General features: G+C 40.0%; 1 protein-coding gene across 4 annotated transcripts in view; it reads left to right on the top strand.

The window, feature by feature from the left end:
- The window catches only part of psd3l (pleckstrin and Sec7 domain containing 3, like), a 201338-nt gene that overhangs the window by 8654 nt on the left and 170322 nt on the right, over positions 1–22362 (top strand). For 2 of the 4 annotated variants that reach the window (XM_067258060.1, XM_067258059.1), the window contains exon 2: positions 20813–20921. In XM_067258060.1, coding sequence (XP_067114161.1) covers positions 20813–20921 — 109 coding nt within the window. Of the gene's footprint in view, positions 1–2630; positions 2704–20812; positions 20922–22362 lie in introns of those variants that run through there. The other 2 variants (XM_067258061.1, XM_067258062.1) reach the window with 2 other exon arrangements.

Genomic DNA, 22362 nt, shown 5'->3' with positions numbered 1-22362 from the left:
GCTGCTTTACAGAATAAAGCTGACTTAAGGACAAAATAAAACGGACTGCAAGAGATTCAGAACAGACATGGCCTGTTAGCTAGTTGCCTATAATGTTTCAGTGAAAATAAGATGATCCGTAAGTAACTTTCTTTCGTTTCGTCATGTTTTCCTAGCCTATACTAAATTCTGATTGGGATACTGTATTTATTTTTTTACGGGATTATCAATCGAAATGAATGCACTGACTAATAAAGTAAATTCTTCAAACTCAAGATCTTACTGGGGAACAGCAGATTCATACTGGGGCACTTGCCTCAGTAAAAAGTCTTGCGACACCCCTGGACCATAAGTAGCCAAATTCAACGGGCAGTGGGTAAAATGAAATCATGAAATCAAGGTGAAAGGCAGAACTTTTTTCCTTATTTGATCTGTAATTGGGTAGTTGACAAATACGCAGTAAAGTGCTTTGTAAATTACAAATTTGTATGACAAAAATCATGTATTTATGTAGTGTGAAATCTGGTATTTGAGAAAATATGACATTGTCAATTCTTTCAGTTTCTTTTAACATTAACATTAAAGTTATTACATAAAAGTGTTGTTTTTTTTACTTTGAATAATAAGAAATATTTAATTTTAATTAACAATACAAACAGTATCATGTATACCCCGTTTTTAGAAAACAACTTTTCACCAACAAAATGAACTTTGATAATCCAAAAATATTTCTTAATTGTATGAATGTGTCTATTTTGGATATAAAAAATATACACTACCGTTCAAAAGTTTTGGGTCACTTAGAAATGTCCTTTTTTTTTTTTAAGCCCTTTTTTTCAATGAAGATAACATTCATTTAATCAGAAAAACACTATACATTGTTAATGCGGTAAATGACTATTCTAGGTGGAAACGTCTGTTTTTTAATTAAATATCTACATAGGTGTATAGAGGCCCATTTCAAGCAACTCTCACTACAGTGTTCAAATGGTACATTGTGTTTGCTAATTACCTTAGAAGACTAATGGATGATTAGAAGAATTAGAATTACAATGCCAAAGGTCTCCAATGCTGAAATTGCTGCAAATGGAGCATTCTTTGACGAAAGCAAAGTTTGAAGAACAAAATTAATATTTCAAATAAAAATAATTATTTCTAACCTTGTAAATGTCTTGACTATATTTTCTATTCATTTAGCAACTTATTTGATAAATAAAAGTGTAAGTTTTCATGGAAAACTGTCTGAATTGTCTGGGTGACCCCAAACTTTTGAACGGTAGTGTATATTTTTTTTTATTATAAAAGTTAGAATTAATTGGTCCCAACACAAGCTCTTCTCCTGTCTGGCCCCTCAATGGTAGAATCAACTCCCCACCACCATCAGGGACACTGACTGTCTCCCCACCTTCAAGAAAAGGCTCAAGACGCACTTGTTCCGGGAGTACAACAGCACTTAGGAATGCTTGGCTGGACCTGATGTTAGTTAGTTTCCTCCAGGATCACAATGACTCGTATTGAGAGACTTGTTGCTCTTGTTGGTTAGTTGTAACGGTTTCAAATTATTGTACTCGCTGTGAAATATTTTACTGTTGATTGTTTTTTCTACAGGTACACTCTTGCACTCTTGTGGGGAGTTTCATGTTGTTCAATTGTAACTTGTTTAACTGCATGCTCTTATGGTTCTTCCCTTTGGCACTTATTTGGTTTTCCACCATGTATGTTTCATGTTTTTGGCTGCTCGCAATGTTTGGGGCTATCTCGTTATTATGATCAGTGACCTATGCTCTTTTGTAAAGCTCTCTCTTGGAAGTCGCTTTGGATAAAAGCGTCTGCTAAATGCATAAATGTAAATTGCTTCATGCTTGAGACAGTCACCCCATAGGACAGTTTTGAGATTTGGCTCAAATGTTTTCCAAAACTAGCAACGCAGTTTTTAGAACAGGTCCATGTAAAACAAATACATAACCATTTACTGCATAAAAAATATGACAATACTGATTATACACATTTTTATCTGGTGTGACAGTGAAAATACCACGTCATGTCAACAACCAATTATTATCAGTAAGGGTGCTTGTCCACTGCAGCGACGCAATGTTTTCCATTCATTTTCAATGGAGCCAGGCGAATCGCTTGCGTGGTGCATTGTGGGTAGCGACGTGACGCGATTCAAGCGATTCGAGTTGAGATTTTCTCAACTTGATGCAAATGAGGAGCAATTTTCGCTAGCGATGGCCAATCGGATTGTTTTCCTGTTTCTGTGGGAAGGCGAGCGATGGCAAGCGATTCGCGTCGCTGCAGTGTAAACGCACTGTTATACTGCGTTTGCAAGACCGTTAACCAACCTACAATTAAAATATGTAGGTTGCAGTATACACTGCATAGGCCTTATATATTATCTGGAATAGGTTGTATTTTGTCTATTTACTCTTAAGTAACTAAAGTTTTGTTAAATATTTAAATGAAAAATATATTAATTATTTCAATGTTCATAATGTCTTTGTTGTCATAGTGCATCTCCTTTAGCCTATACTGTAATTGGATGAGACCTGGAATGTTTTATAATGGATCGTACCAAGTCTGACAATGCTTGAGGGGTAGACTGAAAACCAAACATAAAGTCAATAGATAAACACCGAAGGCAAAGTGTAGCACACAGGGAGCAGGAGTAGCATGCACGGCGAATCAAATGCTGAACACAGAGATTGAATAATCATTTTCCTGGTGAGTATGAATGCCTCCCTACTACAAATCCCACATTCCCATGGAGCATTGCTTGGATACTGGATATACTCAACCGATGCTAAAACATTAGAACATAAAGTAGCACAAGGTCGCTCGGTCTCGTCCGCTTGGTCGGTGGGGCTTTCTGTTCCATAGGATTGTTGTCACGCCTCCAATACATTTTCAACCATCCGGACTGAGTCTATGCTGATACAGCTGCCAGCATAGCTACACAGGCTAGCTTGCTAACGCAAACGTTACAATAATGAGTTCAAACCGTCGACAGATGGTCAACTAATTGTGCAGGGAACATTTTGACAGTATACAAGAAGATAAGGAGAGAATCGGGCAGACTGAACCTAAAGATGCTTTGCCAGCCTCGAAGGTAAAAGGCTAGTGAGTGTCACTTGAACCGCACAACAATGAGGATATGGACGATAGGGATGGGGTGAGGAGCATTGACTTGCTTGAGTGTTAATGTGGTCATACCTTAGAGAACTCTAGCGATATAGCAGCAGTAGTGCTAATGAGTCAGCTCGCTAACTGAAAGCCAGCCGGAAACACAATTTTCAGCTGGATGGAAAAAATACTAATATTGTTGTCCCTTGCTTAGTAAGATACAGGCACCGTAAACAGCTAGCTACTTTGCCCCACTCTTGCATACCAAGACTAGTCATATGGTCTGATGGTGTCAACAACAACACACACAATAAGGCTTTTTCGGTCACTTACCATCTTTACTAAGAGCAAGGTTACCCTTTGCTGCAAGAGAGCTTGCTGCTGCTGACCCCACACCAGCGCTCTCTGAACATTCAGTTTAGTGCTAACTCCTAGGAAAACTAGGAACATTTTGTCAGCCAACAAAACAACTTGGCAATGCCACATTCATCTAAGTTAAGTGTAAACTAACCTAGCTACAAATTCTTGCGCTGCTAAACTGGCTTTTGATTCCTTGTTGGGTGCCTATGCTTTTGGCAAAGCAAAACCTATATTCTCTCTCATATAGGCTAGTCAGAGCTTGTCTAAGGAGAGCCTGTCCACTCCCTATTAAGCCCCATTGTACCGAACTCTGTTGCAGTTACACTCGAGTTCCACTGGGAGTGATCGCGGTCCAGTGCAAAATGAATGGGAGTCTATGGAGCTAAACGGCTAAATTTGTCTCTCGCCTGATTGTCGTTGAGAAATCTCAGATTTGATTGGAGTTTTTGCATGTTCAACATTGATTATAGGTCGAAAGTTGAATGAACGAGTACTTATGTCCTTTAGTTAGCATACCAACTCAACATTTATTTTGTTGTTACTTGTTAATAGTGTAACTGTTATTTATTGTGAAATTATTGTAGTTGCGTGTTAGACTGACTTAGGTTTACTTATTATATATTTAAGCTACTTAAAAACTTTATTATATTGTTAAATTTAAATAATTTTCCATAAAAAAAAACTCTAAAAGAGGCTTTCTTTGATTACTTTCATTTCAATTTTTCATGAATCTGAATAATTTTAAAAGTACCGGTTCGGCATCGGAATCGTACAAATCCAATCGTTACCCAACCCTACCCATAGGCCATTTTAGGTTTTAAAATTGGGGGTGCAAAGGGTAGTGATTTTTTTTTTGCTTACAAAAACATGCTCAAAATTAATAAATAAGAAAAATGAATCATTAGAGTACAACAAACCATGATAGAACATACAACTCTGACATCACATAAATGGGTCATTCATTGCAAAACGAAGTTTACCTTGTCAGCTGAATAACGACAGTTCGTGGGTAAAATGGACATACAACAGTAAAACAGTCGGTTTCCAAAAATCCCTGTTGTGACATCACAATGGGGGCTCCACCTTTTTTGGCTCTGGTCACGCCCTAAAATTTGCTGCGCGCTGTTCTGTGTACTTACACGGAATTACAAAGAAGAAGGTTTTTCAAGGATATTGAAAATTGATTAAGGTCGTAAATGCAGTGTTCCAGGCTGTACAGGGAATGCTGACACTTTTCAGTCTTCCCAAGGAACCAAACACTCAACGGGCTGTGATGTTTGTCTATGAGAAGATCCCTGTGCAGTTCGACCCTCAATTACTAATTTGCTCGAACCATTTCACAGAGGACAGTTTTGAAAACCTGGGACAATGTAAAGCAGGATTTGCTATGTTCAGTATGGCTCCGCGCTGCAAGAGAAGCCGTGTGTTGGTGAACCCCGTCTGTGTCTGGTCCATGTTAAAACTGTCCGCCATGAAATGGTCAGTGGCGCAGAAGCGGCTGTTGGAGTTTATCCGAAGCTTTCCATGAGCGTGGCTCTTCACAACATCTATCCACCTATTTTTCCTTTCATTATCAACAGGGAACTTAAATGGCGTTGCAGCGCAGCTGGAGTTCTTGCATCCAGGGATGAGGCAGTTGCGGATGGTGGGAGACATCCTGAAGCTAGCTAGCTAGCTGATTTAAGCTACAATAACAGTACAGCAGGAGAAGCCATTCAGTGATCTGACGTAGATGGGGCGAAATGACGTAGATAGGGCATTTTTTGGCTCCGCCCATTAAAACCTGATCTGAAAACGGAAGTGAAACTTCGGTCTAACTCCACATTTCAGTGCGAACAAAGTTTTAGTGCTTTGCACATGCTTTCAGGAACTCATTTCAGAATCAGAATGGGATTTATTCGCCGTGAAAGTTTGCACAGACAAGGAATTTGCTTTGGCAGGAAGGTGCATACAATAAACATATACCTAAAATTTAAATATGTGGACTATCTATACTAAGGGTACATAAACTAGCAGTACTAAGTGGGATTAGAATAGAATTAAATATACAATAAAATATAAGTTGTCGTAAATTACAATACAAAAATACAAAAATACAAATATTACAAAAAATACAAATGTACAAGATACCATTATTGTAATGCAGTGCAAAAAGCAGTGTGTTTTAAGCAAGAAGTCATTAGAGTCAGTGTGGTCCCTTGGCCTTGTTGAAGAGGCCAACAGCGGAAGGGAAGAAACTGTTTTTGTGGAGTGAGGTATTGGTCCTGATGGACCGCAGCCTTCTGCCGGAGGGGAGTGACTGAAACAGGGAGTGTCCAGGGTGGGAGGAGTTGGCCACAATCTTCCTCGCTCGCCTCAGGGTCCTCGAGGTGTGCAGGTCCTCGAGGGTAGGCAGATTGCAGCCAATCACCTTCTCAGCAGTACGGATGATACGCTGCAGTCTGCTCTTGTCCTTTGCAGTGGCAGCAGCGTACCAGACGGTGATGGAGGAGGTGAGGATGGACTCAATGATGGCTGTGTAGAAGTGCACCATCATTGTCTTTGGCAGGTTGAACTTCTTCAGCTGCCGAAGGAAGTACATCCTCTGTTGTGCTTTCTTGATAAGGGAGCTGATGTTCAGTTCCCACTTGAGGTCCTGGGAGAGGATAGTGCCCAGGAAGCGGAAGGACTCCACAGTGTTGACTGGGGAGTCACACAGGGTGATGGGGGTGAGTGGGGCTGTGTTCCTCCTGAAGTCCACAACCATCTCCACTGTCTTAAGAGCATTGAGCTCTAAGTTGTTCTGGCTGCACCAGGTCACCAGGTTGGCCGCTTCCCACCTATAATCAGACTCTTCTCCACCAGAGATGAGCCCAATAAGGGTGGTGTCGTCCGCAAACTTCAGGAGTTTGACGGACGGATGACTGGAGGTGCAACTGTTGGTGTACAGGGAGAAGAGCAGAGGAGAAAGGACGCAGCCCTTGGGTGATCCGGTGCTGATGGACCGGGAGTCAGAGACTTGTGTTCCCAGCTCAACGCACTGCTTCCTGTCAGACAGGAAGTCTGTGATCCACCAGCAGGTGGAATAAGGCACGTTCAGCAGGGAGAGCTTGTCCTGAAGCAGGGCGGGGATGATGGTATTGAAGGCAGAGCTGAAGTCCACAAACAGGATCCTGGCATAGGATGCTGGGGAGTCCAGGTGCTGTAGGGTGAAGTGGAGGGCCATGTTAACTGCATCGTCCACAGACCTGTTGGCTCTGTAGGCAAACTGCAGGAGGTCCAGTAGAGGGTCAGTGATGGATTTAAGGTGTGCCAGCACCAGGCGCTCGAAAGACTTCATTACCACAGAGGTCAGGGCGACGGGTCTGTAGTCATTATGTCCTGTTGGCCTTGGCTTTTTGGGCACAGGGATGATGGTGGAGGACTTGAGACAGGCTGGCACATGGCATGTCTCAAGGGAGGTGTTAAAGATGTAGGTAAACACCGGAGACAGCTGGTCAGTGCAGTGCTTGAGGCTGGCTGGAGAGACAGTCCGGCCCAGCTGCTTTGCGGGGATTCTGCCTCTTGAAAAGTCTGTTAACTTCACCCTCCTGAATGGAGAGAGTCGTCACTGTAGAGGGGGGGAGGTGGGAGGCCTCCTGGGTGGGAAGGGGTAGTTCAGGACTGTCCAATTGTCTTTCAAATCTGCAGTAGAACTCATTCAGGTCGTTGGCCAGGTGGGAGTCGTTAGTGGAGTGGGGGGCTCTGGGCTTGTAGTTGGTAATCTGCCTGAGCCCTCTCCAGACAGAAGCAGAGTCGTTTGCAGAGAATTGGTGTTTTAGTCTCTCTGAGTACAGTCGTTTAGCCTCCCTCACCGCCTTGTTAAACCTGTTCTTCGACTCCTTGAAACTGTCTTTGTCCCCACTCCTAAACGCGGCCTCTTTCTCTGACCTCAACCTTCTGAGTTTAGCTGTAAACCAGGGTTTGTCGTTGTTGTAGCTTACCCTGGTGCGTGTTGGTATACAGCAGTCCTCACAGAAGCTGATGTATGATGTCACAGCCTCTGTGAGCTCATCCAGACTATTGGTAGCAGTCGTGAACATGTCCCAGTTAGTGCAGTCCAAGCACGCCCGCAGATTCTCCATAGCTTCACTGGTCCACTGTTTTGATGTCCTCACAGCAGGCTTACAGCGCTTTAGCTTCTGCCTGTATGCAGGAATCAGGTGGACCATGGCGTGGTCAGAGTGACCCAGTGCTGCTCGGGGGACCGCATGGTATGCTTTGCTGATTGTAGAGTAGCAGTGATCCAAGGTGTTTCCTTCTCTGGTAGGGCATTTGATGAATTGTCTATATTTTGGGAGTTCTTGAGTGAGATTGCCTTTGTTAAAGTCGCCTAGCACAATAACCAAGGAATCCGGATTTTCATGCTCCACACTCAGTATCTGGCTGGCGAGCACACGTTGAGCCTCGTTGACGCTAGCCTGCGGAGGCATGTAGACGCCAATCAGAATGAATGATGCAAACTCTCGTGGCGAGTAAAAAGATCTACAGTTAATAAAAAATGATTCCAGATCAGGAGAACAGTGCTGCAGAATCACTGTCACATCTTCACACCAGCCACTGTTAATGTAAAAACAAATACCACCGCCTTTCGTTTTGCCAGAGAGCACAGGGTCACGATCCGCTCTCAGCAGTTTGAAACCTGCTAGCTGTAGCGCAGAGTCTGGGATCAGTTCATTCAGCCATGTCTCCGTAAAGCACAAAACGGAAGATGAATGAAAGTCTCTGAGAAATATCTCCGGTAACGCTGTGCGTGCCCCACGCCGACGGAGTAGCACCAGAGCACCGGCTCGTTTGCCTCTCCTACGGCGCTTCGCTGCTAGGACAAAGCCGAGGGTGGCTTTGACTATAATTCCCACTAATTCTGCCGCTGGAAGCAGAAAAGTGGGAAATAAATCCACAGGAGTTGTAGTCCTGATGTTTAGAAGTACTTCTCTAGTTAGAGAACCCCGGAAATCTTGGCAGAACACTGAATTAACAGACAAAACAAGACAAAAAAGAGCGCACCTAACGACCGAGGCAGCCATCATCGGCGCCATCTTGGATCTTCACACATATATAATGTACTTAGAAGCAAAACATGGAATTTACTTTACAGGATCTTTAAGGAACAGTGTGAAATACCCTATAAAATCAGTTAATGACCCCTTTAAAAATGTTCATTACATTCGTTACATTAATTTGAAAATTATTTCATCCCAACAGTAGGGGGTGCAAATGCACTTGCGCTAAAATCACCTGAGTCTACCTATATTGTCTGTCATATATGTTATATTATTTTCCCACCCTTAAAAAAACGTCTTGGTCCCGAAAGCATTGCTTGTATCGGGTGGAAGGTTCCGTTGCCCAGTTTTGGCATTGTTTACGTTTTTGTGGAGAAAAGTGAAGCTAACGGTGTCTAACTAGCTAACCACAGTCACAAACGTCACTAAAGTAACTAATGTCACATCACAAACCCGCGCATGATTATCTATGATAGAACATCAGATTAGTATGGAGGATTATAGGGGCCAAAACTAAATAAATAATAAAAAAATCGAATGGTTAAATACTTGGATAAATAAATAGTTATTTAACACAAAGATTAAATAAATGACTAATTATATCATTTAATGCCTAATTGACATACAAAATATATATGTACTACAAATTAAACGAGATACTAAATATATAAATGTTACATGTATGTGTGTATATATATATATATACGTTTTCAAAATTCAAATACATGTAACATTTATATATTTAGTGTCATTTAATTTGTAATTTATATATGTTATATGTCAATTAGGCATTGAATTATATAATTAGTCATTTATTTAAGCTTTGTGTTGTATAATTATTTATTTATCCAAGTATTTAACCATTCAATTATTTATATATTTATTTATTTAGTTTTGGCCCCTATAATCCTCCATAGTTTAAAAGCTGTTTATTTCTGGGAGATTGCTGGCTAGTCTACCTAAAACGTCAAGACAGCTGCAGAAACGCCACAGGGACAGGCTAGGGTGGTAACAAGTAGCTAGCTATGTTTCTACGCCATGATATCAACATTCTGTATTTTTGTACGCCCTTCAACTGGTTAGCTCCTGCGATTCTCACATATCGTTATTCTAGTAGTTAGCTTAGCTAGGGTGACCAGACGTCCTCTTTTACCTGTACACGTCCTCTTTTCGAGACCTAAAAAATGCATCCGGCAGGGACTCCAAAATTGTCTGGGATTTTGTCTATTTGTGTTTCTCTGGGTCTTTCACAAACTATTACGCCCTTACAAGTTTTGGAAAGGGTATCTACCTTACGTTCCACCTGCTTGCGCGAGCTCTGACTGTAGAGAGAACTGTCATTTTGATCAGATAGTGCGGCATGCAATACACGACCAGCACTCCCCCCCCCCCCCCCCCCCCCCCCTCCAAAACCCAGAATGTTCCAGCTGTGTTGGCCAGCTCCAGTAAATAGCGACCAAACCAGTTAATACTCAGTCAGCTTTGTTTTTTCCTGTATTTGCGCTGCGGAGATAGTAGTGGTGGGACTGATAGATTATTAAAGCAATTAACCACGAGAGGGTGATCATAAATTCTGTAGATCAATGATGCCATTCAATATCCAAACGATTGGAGTGGATAAGTACGAGGCGGTACTTCCTACTTACAGTGTATAGCCGGTCACACCACATGACATCCTAATCTTGTTGTTACTGACACATAATGATCACTTTGAGTAAAGTTGTCATATTATCCAGTTTTTCAGAAGTACATTTCAATCTTATTTACGTTTTTGGGGGCATTTTTTCAGTTTGCAGAGGGTAATGTTTGAATCGTGATTCCAGATAAGATACTGCAAGTGACATCGTTGGTATAGGTTAGGACAATTTTTACACAGGATTGCCCGATTTCTTTGTTTTGATGGAACTGTTTCAACTATGTGGGAGTCAGGTGGCTGAGTCAGGTGGCTGAGCGGTTAGGGAAGCGGGCTTGTAATCAGAAGGTTGCCAGTTCGATTCCCGGCCGTGCCAGATGACGTTGTGTCCTTGGGCAAGGCACTTCACCCTACTTGCCTCGGGGGAATGTCCCTGTACTTACTGTAAGTCGCTCTGGATAAGAGCGTCTGCTAAATGACTAAATGTAAATGTAAACTATGTGAGGCTGCAACATAGCCTATCACCATTCTCTCTTACACTAAGGGAAGTGACAACAGAACCCTGTTTCATTCTACACTTCACTCTTAGTATCTTAGTAGTAAGTGTAAATGAGCAGCAACAAATGAATGCTTTTTAATCTATGCCATCTTCATAAATAATAAGTATGCATACTTATTATTTATTATACTTAAAATGAACAGAATTTCACACAAAAAACGGACCAATCTGCAACCGACGCAAGCACACCCCACAATTTCCCAACATTCCCAACATTGTTTGGTGGCCCCTGTGCCAGAATATACTAGCACCTTGAGATCTGTTTTCAGATGAAAGGTGCGGTAGAAATACAATTTTTTATTTTTATTTTTTTAAGACAACCCTGGGTGATTGAGTTTTGGGTCACAACAAATTAGTATTGTATTAGAGCATAGTGCCTGTGATGTAGTCTGTGAATAAGATGTCAGTGGTTACAGGTTACTTGAACTAAATATAGTGCATAGTACCTGTGATAAAATTGGTGTTGCACACACACAGATTTCCGAAATTATAGATAGGGCACAGTGCCCCTGATGATGTTAGTGACACACACAGATTTCTGGAATTATAGATTGATAGTGCAGTGCCTGTGATGCAGCTGGTGAGGACTGTTCTTCTCAGGGATTTTGTTAGGCTACCTATATTTCTCAGATCACAATTGAAATTCTCTGTCATCTCTGAAGTACTTCTTCAACCTCCACATCTATTCTAGTCAAATTGCCAATGTTGTGCTAGCCTACGTTCATGCAAATGATTATGTAGCCTTCATTTGTCTTATTTAACATAACATAATTGCTTATGTTATGTACTATATTTGTTTTCTGTTAAATTGTCTTACCACCACAAACATCAGAACATTTAGTTAATAACAGAAGTCATTGCATGCACAACGGTTGAGCCAGTTGTCATAATTGTAGGCCTAATTCACCATACAGCGCTTGTACATTTGCAATGTGCTGTCAGTTTTGACATCAATAAACACATTTATGTAGCCTACCAAAATTCACTGATACTGAAAGTATATCCACTTTAAATTGTTGTTCTGTTCGCTAGCCAGCCTCTTTGAAAGCATCTGATTATCGGTTGTAAAAGCAAATTTGCTTCCAAATAACTAAACAGAATTTCCCTATTTTCCTTACTACGCTTAGTTTCATTTGTTGCAAATACCTCAAAACTAAGGCTGTGTGTACTGATTGTCAGGCTGAGGTTAGTTATCACTGGAGTACTTACAGCCTAAAATATCACATGCAAGCAAAGCACACAGCAGCGGTAGCAGCAGCAGCGTTTGCTCCGGTAGTATGGCAGACAACACTCACAAAAGAAGCGAGCAGCTGGCTGGGTTCAACAAAATAGAAACTGTATTGTTCAATATTAAGGCCAATCTGTGGTTGCTAAAGTATCTGAAGTATGTTGAGTGAGATTTGAATATTATGGAGCAGGATATCGTACTAGGCTATGAGACAACACGTCTTAAATGTATTCCAGAACAAGTCTAATTTTGTGGATGTTTATTATAAAGCAATACAGTTTGTGAGTGAATAAAATTCCCTCACAATTTAAGTTGTGTTCCATCTGAACTTGTTATATGGACATTATCATCCAGTTAGGCCTATTTGAAGTTAAGTACAACCTTTTAATGTTATTTCACAAAAAAAACTTTGATTGGGGTAAAATTGTCAGATTAAATAATTTTGCGATTTAATCGCGATTAAATATTTTAATCACTTGACAGCCCTAATAAATATACCATCATATAATTATATAGCTGAATCAATTTACTACATCAATAAATAAATACATTTACTTATTTCAAAATGACGTTTTTGTAAAGACGACATTTATTTATTTCATGGGACTTTTATTTCCTAATACCACATTTATTTATTTTTTGAGACTTATTTCGTAACGTTCTAATTTCCAATCTCACATGCAAACGAGAGGAGCGTGGTTATCTTCAGACCAACCCAGCTGCACAAGTTCGAAGGCAGATAGGGACACCTAGATTCGAGAGATGATGGAAGACATTAGTCGTGTCAGAGATCGCATGCTGGCCTTAATAGATCAAATTGATCAGCATGGCTTGTCAGGATATATCGTTTTGGCACGCATTGTAGATTTTGTAGAGGTACTTAGGCGGATAAGTGCTCTACAGAACGTAGACATTGAACACAAAGTCTTAAATAGTTTGAGACTTATCGAGCACCGTGTTCGTGTGCAAGACGGCAAGTGTAGAAAGCCACCATGGGGCTAAAAAGAATCTTCCTTTAGAGTTAGGGGTTAAGCGTATTTTGATCTTAGCCTATTGTCTGGGTTCACAGTGACGATCTAAGTATTCATTTGTAGGATGTAGTTTCATAAGGGGCTGTGGTATCGTGGGAAATTTGGCTATTGCCTCAAGACAACCCCAAATACGTGATTAGCCTACACATTCGTATTTTCTGGTGTGTCCACGGTAACCAGTTGTTTTTAATGAACCCATACAAAATGTTGCCTGAATGCCAATAAATTTGTGACTGAAAGCTCCTTTTCTCCATGAGCCTGAATCAAGCTTACGTCAAAAGTTACCTGCAAATGTGCTCGCGGATACTAACAGGGCACAAGCACAATAGTTCACACATTGGCCGATAGCCGATTTACCTGGAGCTGAATGAGCCATATTGAATGAGCACAGGGAGAAATGGCTTGAGTTGCCTGCCCTGTTGTAGCAAGTTTAGCAAATGGTTGTCACACATACATGAAATGTTGTTAATATAGTTTATTCCCATTATTTTAAAACAGATTAGATTTTTCTGTCAAGAACGTTTTTACGTTCATGACATGATGGCAAATATTACATTATGTTAAGCGTGAGCATAGATTGTTGACATGTCTATCTGGAGCAAAGACGAAGATTAATACTTTAACTGATAACCACAATAAGAAATGATATAAATATGATTAGTCCTGCCTTCAGAAGCTTTTGTTAAACACACCCATTATTCTTATTTTTTATCGTGTCATCAAGCCAGACTGCTTTTGTGGGACAATGAAGGTCCTCAGTGACTGTTTCACCCCCACTTATGTATGATGGAAACGTCTTGTATATAGGCCTAGTTCTGTTAATATGCCACTTTCAAAGGCAAATGTTAAATAAAATATATTTTAGACACACTTCTGAAACTTTTATTTATTACATTATTTCCAAGTCTTGTTAGATCACGTTATATCCATTAATAGGCGTTTGGTTTTGTAGAACATGTAAAACACAGGCCACATTTCTACACTGATATGTAAATTGAAGGCAGTGTGAATTTTGTGGCATTTCGTTTGAAAATACAGTTGACAGTAAGCTATGGTAAGTCTGCATTATGGAAGATTTCTGTTACCAAAATAACTATTGAGCTTTCTTTGCCTGGCGAGAACAACGACGGAGCTAGGTGTTCATGTTAACAGTTTATTTAATTCGATACAATGCGTTGGAAATCATACTCAAATCACAAGAAAAAAACACTGCCACTGCAATGCCTTAGCTCACACGCTCGCAACCATATAAATCTATGCTCGCCACTGGCTGTCGCAAAGTATGACGTGTACAGCTAGTTGCAAGCGTGCACGAGGTCTCGGAGCTAGGGAAAAAAAGAGCCACTGTTTAAAGCTAGACCGGAAGAGTCGGAAGTGGAAAGATGTCGCGGTCCAGTTTCGCGCTCTCGCTTGCCTCACTGCGCCACTGAGCACTTTTCATAGAAATGAATGGGGACGCCATCTTGGAAGACAAAAGTTGCTTCCTCTAGTTATATTAACTCTATGGCCTGAATAGCTCGCATTGTGTAGCAACGGACCAACAATCATGTGTTTTTGCTGTAGTGCGATCGAATCCCACTTCATGCCAGCTTGTTCTATTTTGTTAGCCTACAGCAGCAAATATGAGATGTGACTTGAAAATCGCCAATAATGTTGAATGTTGTGTGAATTTGTAACGAATCTGGTGATAGAGGCCAACAGCAGCTGCTGCTGTTAGGTGAACGCACAGCTCGCATGCTTACGGAAACCAGGTAGTCCGGAAACCAGGGCGATAACACCGGGTGTCCAGCACCTGTGCTAGGGGGATAGCTCTACCTGTATACGACAGGTGACAAGTGCCATCGGCCGAAAAGCATACAATGTAGACAAGCTTTGCCCACAATGTCCGTGTCGTCTCTGCCTTTTTATCATTGGTTCCCAATGGGAGTGATGGCGGCGACCTAGTACGTGTGGGGACTTTGTCTGATAGCTGCGACGTAACGCTGAAGTTACCTTTGTAAACATTGCTTTAGCTCGTGTGATGTGTAACTCGTCTGCAAAGCTAACAATCACTGCCACCACTACGTCTTCCTAGGTGGTATGTTGCAGGGTTTCTGCAGGTTTCAGTAAGTCAAATTTAAGACTTAGGACCATAAAGATCGAAATTTAAGACCTACACGACGCATGACCAAAATTCAAATAAAATCAAAGAAATTCTGAAAAATCTTTTTATTTAAATGAATTCAGTCATTGAAAAAGCATTAATTTTACACATAGGTTGATCACATTAGTAACGATCGACACCCAACAACGTGCCAAATCCCCAAAACCTTACCCCCAAAATGAAAATAGGGTAAAACAAACTTGCCCTCAAATAGAGAAAGTGTGTGAGTGTGTGACTCCAGCGCCTTCACACCCAATTGAATATTTTTTGGGCAAAGTTTGCAGCGAGCCTCGTACCTGGAGCTGTGATCTAGCCATGTCTCGTTGAAAGTACACTTTCCCATTTTCCACACGTAGTCGAACTTTAACAAACTGTGAGGAGACGCAGACGTATTTCGCGGGTATTGCATTTATCACAGGATTTGTAGTTTTATCACCGCATACGTACCAACACCAAGATCCCACAGAAAGAACTACAACACACCGAACCAACGTTCTGAGGGCAGCGTTCTGCTGGTTTTGTAGCAGCGACTCTAGAGCTCCGCTCTGTAGGCTACGACTCAATAATTTTTTGCTACTTTATAATAACTTTCTGCGGCCAGCGTTTCTGGAAAACTTTTTTTAGACCTGACTAGATTAAATTTATGACCTCGGATGAAAATCTAGCCGTTTTTAAGACTTTTTAAGGCCTTGAATTTTAAATTCAGAATTTAAGACCCCGCGGAAACCCTGTGTTGGCTATAACCGGTCTCAAGTCTGCAACTGTAGGCTGTGGCCAGCTTATGGGAAAAATAATAAAAGGACGACATATCAGTGTGGCCATTTCAGCTAGCTAGTGTTGGGCTGTATTGGCACAGACCAGCCAAAACCCGTTTCGTCACTGACATCACTGGTCATTAAAACGAGTCCAGTGGTAGTGGTTTGATTTACTATTGAAGAATTACATAAATTCTCATATCTGGGTTTGGGTAATGTGTACCGTGTTGAATGGGTCTTGGTCTAGACACGTCTTGGTTTGTTGCAACTTTTCATTGCCAATATTGACAACGCTTTAAGAAACTTAACTACAATTTGAAGCAGTAAATCCAAAGGTATGGGTAATGTCTTGAATGGTCTGGCTTCACTTCAGGTCTCTGCAGCGATCGTTTCGGCAGCTGGTCGAATTTTTAGCGAGACGCTTGCGAAATCGGCTGCAGGATGATGAAATACACCATATTAGTTGATATATTTGAATAAAAAAACATGTTAAGATTTTACTCCCTTAATTGTAGACTACGGTGAACATTTGTAAAGTTGTAGACTTTATAATTACACAATGTTGGTAACATTACATGTGGTTACCCTGACGAAAACAAATGAAAATAAACGGATTGATCCGTTGAGCTAGCATGCCCGTAGTTGTTTTGTTTGTTTGAGAGAAACGAGTAGTCAGGCGTTGCACACAACACACACGCGTGCAGACATAGCCTACCGAGAGAGAACCCCCAAGTCGATTTCTAAAATCAGCATCAAATTAATTCTCGAAGTTGAAAAGCATAGGGAGTTGTTGTATGACCCCCAGCAACAATTTTACAAGGACAACGTAGATAAGGATCAATGCTGGGATATAGCCAATGCCATGTTTATGTACCATGTCAGCGTAAAGGAAAGCTCAGAGTAGCTGAAGGCTTGGTGACCGGCGCGGAGAAATGCGCGTCTGGTGTGAACAGCTTTTGCTCAGTCATAGCCGATCGTGGCGCTGCGCGGCCCGTCCAGGCGCTTCGCAGCCAGTGTGTCCCAGGCGTTAGGCGTAGCAACGGTTGCTAGCTTTTTTAGCTAACATTACCTGGCACTAATCACCCCCCATACTACCTGTACATCTTGCACACGAACACTTGCTTGATAGGTCTTAAACTATTTAAGACTTCAATGTATATGTTCTGTAGAGCACTTATCCACCCAAGTACCTCTACAAAATCTACAATGTGTGCCAAAATTATATATCCTGACAAGCCATGCTGATCAATTTGATCTACTAAGGCCAGCATGCGATCTCCGACACGACTAATGTCTTCCATAATCTCTCGAATCTAGGTGTCCCTATCTGCCTTCGATCTTGTGCAGCTGGGTTGTTCTGAAGATAACCACACCCATTTCGTTTGCATGTGAGATTGGAAATTTGAACGTTATGAAATAAGTCTCAAAAAATAAATAAATGTGGCATTGGGAAATAAGTCCTACAAAATAAATAAATGTTGTCTTTACAAAAACGTCATTTTGAAATAAGTAAATGTATTTATTTATTGATGTAGGAAAATGGATTCAACTATAGAATTATATGATGCTATATTTATATCTTTATTGCTATCTGTTTTTAATTTAAGAATTTATTTCATAGCCATATTTATTTATGTATTTATCTATTTTTTTATTTACTTATCTATTTATTTAATTCTGACTAACTCAGCGTTCCATAGTAAGCAAGAAACCTTTTGACTTTAACCTATATTTGAGTTGTAAAGTCAGCCAGTCGGCCTGTAGTCATGTGAAAGGCTCAACCGGTGGAGTAGAAGCGACAGTGCGAAAGAAACCATTTGCAAATGAGCAATTTTATCTATGGAAAAATACCCCCACGGGATCGTAATACCCTTCGTAATAAAGTTAGAAACCGAAAAGAGGAATCGAAATTCGAATCTAATCGAATCCACAGTTCCAAGATGAAAGTTGATGGATGGTCCAGAAAATGAATTAATTAACTAGGCTTAATAGTAGTAGTTGAATACTATACAAATTTAAATTTGTAACTTAAGATATAATATTTAATATATTTGACTTGATATTGAATGGTTTAAAATGTAATTATATCTTGTTATTATATGATATTAATATTTCTTGTAGGCTAATGAAATGTAATGCTAAAACAGCATTAAAACCTCTAAACTCATCTGCAGGACAATAGCTCTTCGACTCGTTTCACGAAAAGGATTTTGGTAGCAATGTTTCCTGGACATTTGAGAAAATATTTGGATGTTTTATCACTATTAGGGATGCACCGATATGGAAATTCTGGCCAATACCGATGACTGATGACTCTTTATATTTGGAAGCCGATAACCGGTATGCCGATGAATACAAAGCCTGAGTGATTACAAAAACAAAAGGCAAACAAATACAGTGGACAACTGCTTTTATTAAAACCTTAAATGCATAAAACATTTAGATCTTTTTTTTACCAAAATGATCACATTTCTAAATTGTTTACAATTAATGATACATTCCTATGGCTAACTTTCTTTTATATAAAGTAAAATATAGTGCCTGACAGAAAAAATAAGTGGTTCAACGGGCGGAAATAATCCATGATTTATCGTCTTTAATGTATCTACCACATTTTCTTATTGGTCCAATAACAATAACACAAAAAATAAACATTTATCGGCCGATACCGATATGGCCGCCAATATATCGTGCATCCCTAATCAATATGGTATCATGTAGGGCTGAACGATTTCGGAAAAAATAAGCTAATTGCGATTATTTTGACTAATATTGCAATTGCGATTAAATATGCAATTATTATATGATTTATTATTAATAAATATAGATATATACTACTGTTCTCCAGTCAGCAACATAACACACAAAGTTCAGAAAAATTAAGGAAAACATACTGCCTGTACCTCTTTGAAAATATTTTGTTAAATCAAAGCTAAACGTAGGCTAATGAGTGCGTTGCACTTTCTTAACTAAAGCTAGCTAGCTAGCTAGCGTTTTGGGACTTTTGCTGTGGGGACCGTTGCAAATATTAAGAACGCACACATCTAAAGGTTAAATATTAAAAGAAAAAGAAACACTGTCTGAACATTTCTGATCCAGTCAGTAGCCTAACTGAAGCTGTGTATCACAGCTGTGTATCACCGAGGGGAATCATATCTTTTGTGATGAACACTGTGACTGCTTGAGTAATTTCGTACATGAATATGGAATTAGGCTTTGAAACATTTCGATCAGTGATCCTGTCGGGTGTTATTTGGCTTATTTGACACACTGGTGTTCAGCATTTTAGCTATGCATCGTACATGGCTTTGTGGTGTTTTTTTAGGGCTAATTAGGTTGGTGGTGTTGCCCCGTGTGGTAGCAACGTTAGCCAGGCAGGTTTTCTGCAAGTATTTCTGCAAGTATTGCGCAGCATCTTTTTTAAAGGAAAAATTGGCAGAGTGTCTGTAGTGTCAGGTTCTGTCGAGCCTGAGGCCATCATACAGGTCAAGGTAAAGTGTAATGTGCAAAGTTGATCCTTTGTCTGCAAACTGCGTTACTCTCGCGTGTCACGTGACCAAAGTAAAATCGCAGCCTTTGCGATTACAAAATCTTGTTTTCTCACGTCGCGATATTATCGCAAATGCAAATAATCGTTCAGCCCTAGTACCATGACATTTTTCTTTATCCACATTTCGGTCTTGTCCTATTTTTCATTGACACTGAATGTTTACTGTACTCGAGTGTTCTTTTTGTCTAGCTAACTGAATGCTACTATGCATCAAACTGAATATTATTCAGATGCCAATTTCAACAGTACAAGGTTTTATATTACACATTACACTCACATCAGTTTTAATCATAAAGATATTTTAAATTGGTAATTGTGCAAATTGTAGACAGTTGTACTTGCTCATTAGGGAAGAGGAACTAAAACAATTAGCAGTTTGTTTAAAAGATTGAGCTATTCAAATCTGTTGTGAACAAGTGCCCAATGGTTTGGAGGTTTGCACAATGTTTGAAAATATCCATTATAATCTTTGAATTATACCAAAGCAATTGAGAAATTGTAATGTGGGCCAAAAATAAAACAGCATTTTTTTTGGCATTTAGGTATTTTCATTGTTTTCAGAGAGAATGCCATGGTCATCTCATGAATTATTGTTGTTGCAGGTAGTCATCATATCCTTCTCTAGATGGGTCATTTCCGACAGGCTAAAATTCCAAACTTGGTAACTTTGTCAATATTTGATACAGTAATTTTACTATGGACCAGTTGAAAGACCGTTGGTCAATTGTTGTACGACAATAATTCTTACTTTCTATAGCTGTTCATGTTGTTTGGTTGTGACTTGTTTAACTACATGCTCTTATGGTTCTTCCCTTTGGCACTTACTTTGGTTGTTCACAATGTGTGCTTCATGTTTTGGCTACTCGCAATGTTTTTTGGCTATCTTGTTGTTATGATCAGTGACCTATGCACTTTGTAAAGCTCTCTCTTGGAAGTCGCTTTGGATAAAAGCGTCTGCTAAATGAATAAATGTACTTTCATGTCACTGCTCACCGTCATGCTCACACAATTTTTACTGACAAATATTCTCTTTCAAATATGGAGGTAAGTAGGCCAAAGTTTAACCCTTGTGTTATTTTCGGGTCATTCTGACCCATCAGTGATTGTGACTCACCGTCATATTGCGACAACTTTACCGCATACAAAAACAAAGTGAAGCATTTTCTTTTAACTGTCGGGCTGTCTCAGACCCCCCACATAGCGAAGGTTAAAAGAAAATGCTTTTTATTTGTTTTTGTATTGGGTAAAGTTGTCGCAACACAACAATGGTTCGTTGTGAACCTTCAGGTCATGTGACATGAAGACACTGTGATTTTAAATTGATTAGCTACTATTAATAAATTGCTATGGAGGTAAATGGATATGATTGGTTTGTCAAGAATACACACAATATATTGATTTTTTTTTTTTTGGCTGTCTTACTCTTGCAGGAACAAACTTGTGTTCAGGTTACCTCATCCTCACACACTGAAAGTGTTTCAAAAGTTCAGTATGAGTTTCTTTTGAGGAAAACAGAGGAGACCAGCTCTACAGAAAGTGGTAAGGTCCAATTTGTTTTACATGTCCAAACTATTTTGAATAATTTAATCATCTCCCATTGCTGAAGTGTGTTTTTTTAGCACTTCAGTGAATTTTATATTTGGAAGAAGCAAGTTAGTATTAAGGAGAGAACATTTTCACATTAATGAGACGCACCCTACAGCATTAAACCCTGGAAAACCACAGTTGTTCATCAATACATAAATGTCTCTTTTGTTGTTTTCAGTAGCTAAGGGGATTTAAAAATATACCAGGGTTTCCTGCAGAAAATGTGTTAGTTAAGGTGGTAGGGTGGGGTTTGCCATCAGACCGGGGGGGGTGGGGGGTGTAGTTTGAGTGATAGACTAATGCGTTCTGCAGAGAAGGGAGACTGGTGTTGGTCATGGTTTGGAATGAAAGGTAAAAAACAGGACAGAGTAACACGGCGGATATCGCTATAACAAATAAAACTAGAGAGGGTACAATTTCTGGGGAAATTGTAGGGTGTGCTTGCTTGATATTTTTTTAGGCATGTAGCCTACTCATTGCATTCATTCATGAATAAAGAACCCCCTTTGAAGATTCTATGACGTTACCCGGCAGTAGAAGATGGAATCGCGATTCAAACAGTACCATCTGCTAACTGAATATGCCCCCAAAAGCTTGACATTTATTTAGTGGAAAATCGCTCATTCATAAAAAGCTCACTGGTAGTGTGGAAGAAATTGGGATTTCCGGTGTGCTTACTTAACTGAACTTAGTCACTCCGTTTATGAAGAGACGGACAAAACACTTTCTTCATCAGTAGCGATCATTGTCAGTAACAACGCAAAACGCGATTTAGCCCTGTGTGGAGAAGCTGCCCCGGTAAATTCTACTACTGTACAGTACAGTACTAGACTACTGCTGTGTTCGTCTTGGTAGCGATTGCGTTGGTTGAATTCGATTTAACGTTCCGTTGTACGGTTTAAGCTGAAATTAATTATTTTCATGAACAGATTGACAAGTTTAGGCTGTGGCAATAAAGTTCAAGTCAGTAGTCAGATAGTTTCACCTATTGAAAGACTTTTGATTTAAGTAAGGGGAGTGCCGAACATGTTCTGTCGCCGTTTGACTTCCTACAGCTGTGTAGATGTTTTTGTAGTGTGTCTCGCGTAGGCTACAGCGTTGCAGTGAGCAACACTAGTTTGAAACCACAGGTAATGATAATTTCACCAACAAATCGTTTACTTGTAATGTAATGCCATAATAAATACTACAACGAAAATTTATTTGTGAGAAATGTTTATTTTAACGATTGAAAACAGATGCATCATAGACCACTGTAGTGTTTGTTGCCCGGGCAACAGGGGCTAATGTCATGCTAATGCTTCAGTGAAATAGTAGACTACCGTTTCCGAAAGTAGATGTGGGCCTACTTCCTTAATATCAGCTAATATTGTACATTTCACAATTGTGTGTC

The sequence above is a fragment of the Osmerus mordax genome, chromosome 20 (genome assembly GCF_038355195.1).
Source record: "Osmerus mordax isolate fOsmMor3 chromosome 20, fOsmMor3.pri, whole genome shotgun sequence".
Classification (NCBI taxonomy): domain Eukaryota; kingdom Metazoa; phylum Chordata; class Actinopteri; order Osmeriformes; family Osmeridae; genus Osmerus; species Osmerus mordax.
Note: the sequence above shows the minus strand (reverse complement) of the source record. Positions and strands in the feature narration are given on the sequence as shown.